Source organism: Ammodytes marinus (assembly GCF_949987685.1).
Source record: "Ammodytes marinus genome assembly, chromosome: 5".
Classification (NCBI taxonomy): Eukaryota; Metazoa; Chordata; class Actinopteri; order Uranoscopiformes; family Ammodytidae; genus Ammodytes; species Ammodytes marinus.
In genome coordinates, this window is record NC_137234.1 from 24,718,851 (window position 1) to 24,727,047 (window position 8,197).

The following is an 8,197-nucleotide window of genomic DNA, read 5'->3' on the forward strand; positions in this document are numbered from 1 at the left end:
CTTGTAATGACAATAGGGTCTATTCACACATGTAGGCTCATAAGCTGTAAATGGGACCTGTCCTTGGGGCCTGGCACTGTCCACTGAAATACAAAGATTAAAAACTCACTTAACGACACAAAAAGCTAAATAAAAAATAACTTTATGCAACTGTCCCCTAACTCAATTGGACAAACACGTGGCTATACAGGACTACAGTGGAGATCAGTCTTGCCTGCTTTGGCCTCATTGTATTCAACAGTTTCAACGTCACGTACTAGGTCTTAATAAAGCCAAAACAAGCTTACAAGCATGAGTCCTATCAAGCCTGTTTTTCCAGGGGTATTTATAGGTTTGGTCCAACAACAAAATAAATGTGATGGGTTCTGTATGGTTGTACGTCCATATATTGTCTTTACCTGTTTAACACTTCAAGGATCATGGGGGACGAACTTTTCTAGCATGCATTTGGGAAGAATAAGGTTATGAGACGGTATGGCAAAGTGAGGCGACCTTGCTATGAATTTGGCGCAGTAGGCCAAGGATTGCAACAAAAATGGCGCCTGCACCAGAAAAAAAGCGTGTTCTCTTAATATAGCACATTCATGATTCACTTTTAACAATGTGAGGAGTTCTTGTGAGGAGACAGCGTAGACCATTGAGAAGACCACTGTCCTGCCACCCGCTGATGAATATGTGCTTCTGTAAAAATGTGCTGCAGATGTTTTCGTTCCTGTTTATATGTGTAATCACTACATGACCTTTTCTTGGCATCTGTAATTGTGCAAATACGCATTTGATGTACACATTCAAACTCAGAGGCCCTTTTTTTCCCCTACTTTGTCACTTTTGTTTGGATGCCCTTTGGCCATTTGTATTGCTTACAGCTGAGGCACCATTATGATTTAGCGTCTTCATCCATCTTCTTTGCCATTATCCTTTGTTCTCTCCGAGGCGACTTGACTTAAACCATGTAGCTTGTCCGTCTTCATTTGTCATGTTGTGCTTTACTGTGGCTTGACTCTTCACTCTCCAAAGCCACTGGTGTTTTATATCAAGCACATGTGTTTGCTCGCATTGAGTGAGAGAGGACAGTTCACTTCATTCACAGGATTTAGTCACTCAGTCCTACAATTCCCACTATCCAGGCAGACAGGCTAAATCCCATTGGATGCTTGGTTCTGCTTTGGTGGATCTCTGCACCCCATGGCATATGTTCTTTGAAGATTCCCTATTGCATGTAGGTATTATTGCTCTATCCTATTTGAAGGCATTACTGTCAGGTCATCCCCCCAGCCTGGTTTTACATCTTGACACTCACTATCTTTATGGCATATGTTGCTTTAAAGCCCTTGTAAACCCAAAGTCACAAGATCCTTCTAACTACGTCATTTTGGGAGTTAGTTGCATGATGGTAAGCATCTGAAAAGAGTCAGGCATTTTTATCAATCAAATTAAACATATTGTCTTCCAAATTTGATAAACTGAATGAATGCGGTTGAGATGAGGCGGGCTTCGCTCTGGTTCTTATGAAACAATAAGTATGTTGAACCAATCACAGCAGTTATCTGCCAATAAATAAAAAAACAATGCCATGTTGCCATGGAGACCGTTTGATATAACTAATTTATTTTCAATCAGATGTTTGTAAAATCTGCCCAACTTGTATATCATCTATTGACTTTTACTATTTTAGACCAGGTTTCCAGAGGCTTTAAGATCTAGACTAATACACTCCATCTGGCCGTGCCTTTGCTGCAGTATATGCCAGTTTTGGGAATGGTATGGGGGCAGAGAGGTTACAGAGCAGCAGGAAATAAAAGGGGAAAATGAAAAGCTTTTGACTGGGGAACATTTTGCTGAGTGTTGCAAGTGTAGGGAAGAATGCAGGAGTATAGGGTATAAATCACATGTCTTAGCTTTATGAAGTATAGGAGGAGAAAAAGAGAAAGACCGGGGGGGGGAAGAAGGGTGAGAGCTTACAAGGGCAAGTGGAGGAGACCACACTCGGGGATTGATAAGTTCTCCATGAGCGCAGAGTAAAAGATATTTGGAGTTGTTCTGCTGCAGCTGCACTAAGAATAAAAGCAGGAGTCAGTTGTTATGCTACCCAGGTGTGCAAAAAAGGCTTTCATATGTTATGTCACTCATCAGCTTCTTCCCTGGACGATCTCAGATGGCTCTCTGTACAACTATAGGGTTTGTCTGTTTAGTTCAACTTTTCATACACTTTACAACTAGATTTTTATTTTTTATTTTTTTTTAACCTTTATTTATACAGGAAAATCCCATTGAGACCGAAGACTCTTTTTCAAGGGAGACCTGTTCCCATTCCCACGTTACCATTCACACACACATTCATACACCGATAGCAGGCTAACTATCGAACATTCACACGAGGCAAGGTGGGTGAAGTGTCTTGCCCAAGGACACAACAACCATGACACAAGTGGCAGGGCGGGGATCGAACCTCCAACCCTCTGATCATCAGCCGACCCGCTCTACCACCTGAGCCACAGTCGCCCCAAATAGATTGATAGTAGATAAGTCTCGGAATGGTTTTCTAAGTTGAATCCTAAATAAATATTTCAGAATTATGGTTTTACATCCTCACCAACTAAAACATATTATTTCTGCACAGACTTCGTGTGTTAATCTAGAAAAAAAAGTATTCTTAAAAGCTTGCCTGTCCCTACAACCTGAGTCATCTTTAAGGGTAAACTTTCATTCATGCTGGTATTTTTTTATGACTGTGTTGATATACGTAGGTTTAATAGAACAGCACAAGAAGCTTAAATTGTAACTGAAACATTCCCGTCTACATTTGCCAGCAATCAAATCCAGAAATGTGATCAGATCCACAGTAGCAGTTTCTCTAAATGGCTGGCAGGGCATCAGTTGACCGTGTTCTTTTTTTTTCAGTTTTATCAGTTTGAGTTCTATTCATTCACTAAAAGACCACTATACCATGTCTGCTTAAAAACCAGCGGCAGTTCTGAGTTTTTCAAAATTTTCAATTTACTCATATTAGTGCCTTGAGTAATTTGTGTGCACTTTTAAAGCAGCAGCGAGGGATATGCTGAAAATCCCCCCCACTCCCTTGGATTTTGCCTCTCAGACAACACACAAGCTGCCATACCTTTTTGGTGGAGGTTGTTGAAGCTGCATGCAATTCACTTAACACAAGATCCAGCTCTGCTAAATGGCATTAAGTCTAATGTTCAAATACACACTTTGTCACCCCCATGTTGTAGAGGCATATATCTACATGTGGCCCTGTCACTTTCAACTATGTCCATATGTGTAAACAGTTATATATTTTGGCTATAGCTTTATTCTAAGTAGTAAAAATTCCGTACTTGCAAATTGATCCCTGAGCGTTATTTTGTGGTTTGACCTTCAAATGGTGGGTCAAACAGAAGGTAATTTATAGAGAAAACAACCTGAGAATTACCTCGACCATTAAAGTCAAAAACTGTGGCAGCTCCTGTGAAAAAAAACGATTGAAATACAAAGAGACATTTTTGTTTTGCTGGGGGATTAATGTAATTGCACAAAATGCAGCGAGTTGAGTGAAGTGGTATCTAGGAACTTGAATGCCGGATGTTTGGAGTAAGTTAGCAACAGTCGAAGAGTTCATCATGCTATTATTTAATTTCTCCATATGAGAAAAGCAGCGCTATTGGGCATATTGTTCCCATTGAGACTCTCATGCATCACTCATCCAACCTTGACAGAGGGAAAACAGAGTGGATTTTTAAAGGTGTTTTGTGAGTGTGGTTGACAGGGGTGGAGCAGTGTAGCAAAGGAAGGCAATTCAAACAGCCTACAGTGTGCACAAAGTCTGAGAATGTCTGTGTTTGGTAACCTGTCTGAAAAGGTACTCTTGATGCATGGATGACTAAACCTTTAAAATGATCAGTATGACCTACAGACTCACTATTATACATGCCATTTGTAAGGTGCATGCAGTCGTCTTTGATGGCTTCTCCTCGTATTTCAAAAACACAATTTCCATTACGATTGGTTTCTTGGGTGTTTATTAATCTTTATTTTATTTTAAAGATAAACCCATTTCCTAAATTGGATTCTATAAGTTATATATTTTTCACACTTTCTTTATATGTCATTACATCTTTATTATACTCAACTTAACTATTTTTCTGTTCTTCCTCTGTTGTTGTGAATGGGTCCCATTTCTACACATGTTTCATAACATTCCACACACCTTTTCTCTCATTCAAAGAGTGCTGCTCTGAGAACGACTTTTTTGATCAGTGAATAGGCCATGAGAAAGACATTAAGGCTTGTGGTAAAAGAATCAGTGAATGTCAAGATGCCATGATCATGTGGCAATGATGTATGAGGTGATATTGGAGGAATGAGTCACAAAAAGTGCATTTACAGCACATGACTGACTATTTTGACGAAGAAGGTTTTATTTGTACATACCTTGTTTCCAAGGAATTATACATTTGAAAAATAAATGTAAATAGTTCAAAGCAGATACAGCAGTAGCATTTCGCTACAGGGTTACACATCTTTTCCACACTTCACACTAAAATGGATATCAGATGTAACCCCTCCCCTTGGCCTAAATATTTCATGGCCTTAACATGATTTCAACCCGGACACTTTTTCTCTTACTTATGTCCCCATGACTCACCCGCCGGTCCCATTGATGATGTTGCCCCTTTGGCACCAGCAGGAATATACAGTACATTCATTAAGACCCACTTCAAAGTTGGTGGTTGCTCCCTTCGAAATCTCTCGGCCACAGACAAGACACAGGAGACACGCATAGCAGCATAGTAACCAAACTCCAAAACACAGTCTGGATGATCTAGTAAACAGGAACCAATAGCGTGTTCGGCTCTGCTGCATAGCCTCATGAGATGAGCAAATGTTTTTATTTTATTTTACAGTGACTGTTCTACTTAAAAGTAATTGTTTGTTCCATAACTTTATGTGTTCATTAAATCTGACATTTCTTTTGGTTTTGTAATAAGATTCATACTTTAATGCTCTAGCTTTCATAAATAGCATTTGTTTAAAGTCGGTCTGTTTGGAGACAATATTCCCAGACAACAGTTCATTGGATGTGACTCAACGATATAAAGCATTTCTGGTCAAATTCAGATTCCTTGCTTAATTATGTAAACCCCTAAAGTGGGAATAGATAGATTTCATTTGCATTATTCATCTCTCATAACAGCCATTCATGGCCCCTAATGTTGTATGGCTGTAATTGCCTGTACGTTAGCTGGCCCTTGCTATGTATCAGCAGTTGACTCCCTGTATGTACTGTATACTCATTGCACCTACAGTACTTCTCCATAACAGACTAGAGTCTTGTGTTGCTATTCTTGGACAGAAAAGACAGCATAAGTTTGGAACAAAGCCTGAGGCTGCCCTGAGGTGTATGTGGTATGAAAACTGATCTCATCCTGAAATGACTAAAAATCTTTTTTTCTTTCTTTCTTTCTTTTTCCTTAGTATCCTGCAGCCTTGATGAACTTGGGGGCGATCCTGCACCTCAACGGGAAGCTGCAAGAGGCTGAAGCCAATTACCTCCGAGCGCTGCAACTGAAACCGGATGACACCATCACCCAGTCCAACCTGCGTAAGCTGTGGAACATCATGGAGAAACAGGGCCTGAGGACCAGCAGCCCCTGAGCTCAGCCTGCCTGCCTGCCCGCCTACCTGCCATCTGTAAGCCAGACCGGAGGGAGAGGGACGGCCTACACGCTCTGCATCCGCTCTCCTCATCCAGGAAAGACTGAAGAAACCTTATTGAGGAAGTTTGCTCAGAGAGACCGTGACTGCGCCGCCCCTCCTAATAGCTAACTGAGCTCTGCATACACCTCGGGGCCAGCAGCTTTTTTTTTTTAGAAGCATTGCTCACAGTTTGGCAGGTGCTACGTGGTATATGGACTCTTTAACACTTTCATCAAAATTAGTGCTCCCGCAAGGAACCACAGTTCATTCCGTTTTGGCCTGTATTCGTCTAGAACTAGAGCACTTAAACTTGAAGAGAGATAGGTACGTCATTCAACATTTGTGATGATTTTTGTTTTAAAGCCAATTGTATTTCAAAGGGGAGAAATTTGACTCAAAGCAGTGTAAGTTGAAATGTGATAGAGAGAGAAAATAATTAAATAGCTCTGCTCTAAGGGTGTTTTTCATCACCTTAAACAAAGATTTTGGTTTGATCTTGAGGTTGAAGAAATCAAGGCAAAATGAAGAACTGCGTATCCCCGGATTAATCATGTCAATCAAATTGAGATCACTAACATCTCTTTTCACATGCTCAATGGCTCATTTAGTTTCGCTGACGAGATCAGACACACTTCATGATGAAAGTATTAAAGTTAGCGCCATCATTGAAAACCATTTGTAGCAGGTGTCCTGATATCTGAAAACTTGAAAAAATGGACCTTGATTTTGTAGCTATCACAGCTCAACAATAGCCTTGTAAAGCTCAATGAAGGCTTGGATTTTTGCCAAATACAGTATTTGTTGTCAAGAAAGCCGAAAAGCAAAGGAGATGGGACTCCTTTCACCTTGTGAAGTAATTGAAATAAAAGGTGTGAAAGTTATTTAGCGGCATACAGAAGTACACTACTGCTTCTTGTTGGGCACTCGCAGAGAATCCAAATCACCATGATAACTTGTTTGTCGAAAACAGTTAGAAGTTATAAATGGAAATGTTAAGCCACTTTCCCTTAGAAGTCACAGGCAACAAAGATACAGGTATGACAGTTTCCGTTCCACTGTTTCCCCACAGGCCTGAAGCTTGTACAAACGAGTGTGCAGAGCTTTCAACAGACGAAAGAGTTCTTCTCACCAAATACAAAAGCTATGCCCACGCACTTTTCTGTCACCGCAGAACAATGCACAGACACAGCACGTCTGAGGGAAGTGTTTCTTTGCCTATGTGTGTTTTTTTTTTTCTTTTTGGAATAAAACTAATTTCATTGTGTTTGTATAAATGAATCCTAATATATACCTACATTGTGTAAAGTATACAGAAAATCGCGCAGCACAAAAGTAGCCAGGACTTAAAAGTGGAAGCTCAGAAACTGAGCGAGTTGGGTCTGTTACATGAAGTAGTTCCCATATTGTCAACACTCAAGTCTAAAAGGTCTTATTTTGTATATATTCTGTGTAATTAACATTTATTTGGTCGTTTGTAATTGTCAGCGTTGTTTTTGACTGCAAACCTCCTAAACTATCTGTGTCCTTTAGTTTTACACAATGTAAGTTATGGCTTTGTGTCTCCTTATCTGCAACAGAACCAGCTGGCACTGTGTTTTTACATGTCAAGTGAAGGAAGGTAGTGGGTATAATGTCCAAATACAGTTGAGTGCCCCATTATAAATACTGTATTTAAACACAGCGACACTTTCAATGGAGGATATAAACTTTAAAGTCACACTCGATGTTCTGTTTTTGACTGTGATGGTCACTAGTTCATTCAAATAATCACAGTTCACAAAATTCTTGCCCGACACCTCACACACCCCATAGTCAAACTGTGTGCTAATGTCTCATGTGTATATAAAGTGTTTATGAACAAACACTGATGATAATTGTTATTGCTTGCGTGAAGATGTAAAAAAAACTAAACGAAAAAAAACACACTCTGTGTCTCTGCTCAGGGATCTCAAGCGGTGTGTCGTTGCAGAAACGTGTTCAGAGAGCGTTTACTAAATTAAAGATTTTATTTTTGAAAGTTGTTGTATTTGTATAAATTATCGAAGATTTGTAGCTTTTTTGCTCCTTTTTGTAATATAAAGATGAAAAATGTGCCGGAATAGACTTTTCTTCCCAATGTTGCTTTTTTTTCCCACAATAAATTTATGGTGTTCTGCTTTTATTTTGGTTTCCTGTGCAGCCGTTTGTTGAAGTAAATGTAGATAACATTTCAGGGATTTTTAACTTCCACTACCATTCAAAAAAACACACACATGCCCTTCACACTCTGTGGCAACACCTACAGTCTCTAAGTCAGATATCATTTATATCCATGTGGGTTATCAGACTTAATGGGGTGGTCTTGCATGCTGTGGAACAGGTTTTACAAGGCATTTAAACTTGCCCCCCCTGCAAATTTGCTTAAATGTGTCATAAAATCAAGTCAAATGGATCTCCTCCGCTTTGAAGTTTGGACAACAAAGATGGCGTGTAAATATTCCCATATGGAAGGGGTAGCACA

At 39.8% G+C, this 8,197-nt stretch overlaps 1 protein-coding gene across 2 annotated transcripts in view; it reads left to right on the top strand.

Annotated features, from left to right (window-relative positions):
* Positions 1-7,858, top strand: part of tmtc2b (transmembrane O-mannosyltransferase targeting cadherins 2b) — a 94,572-nt gene extending 86,714 nt beyond the window's left edge. For both annotated transcript variants that reach the window (XM_080028013.1, XM_080028014.1), the window contains exon 12: positions 5,476-7,858. In XM_080028013.1, the coding sequence (XP_079884139.1) occupies positions 5,476-5,655 (180 nt within the window). In that variant the 3' untranslated portion in view covers positions 5,656-7,858. The remainder of the gene's footprint in view (positions 1-5,475) is intronic.
* The last annotated feature ends 339 nt before the right edge of the window (positions 7,859-8,197 follow it).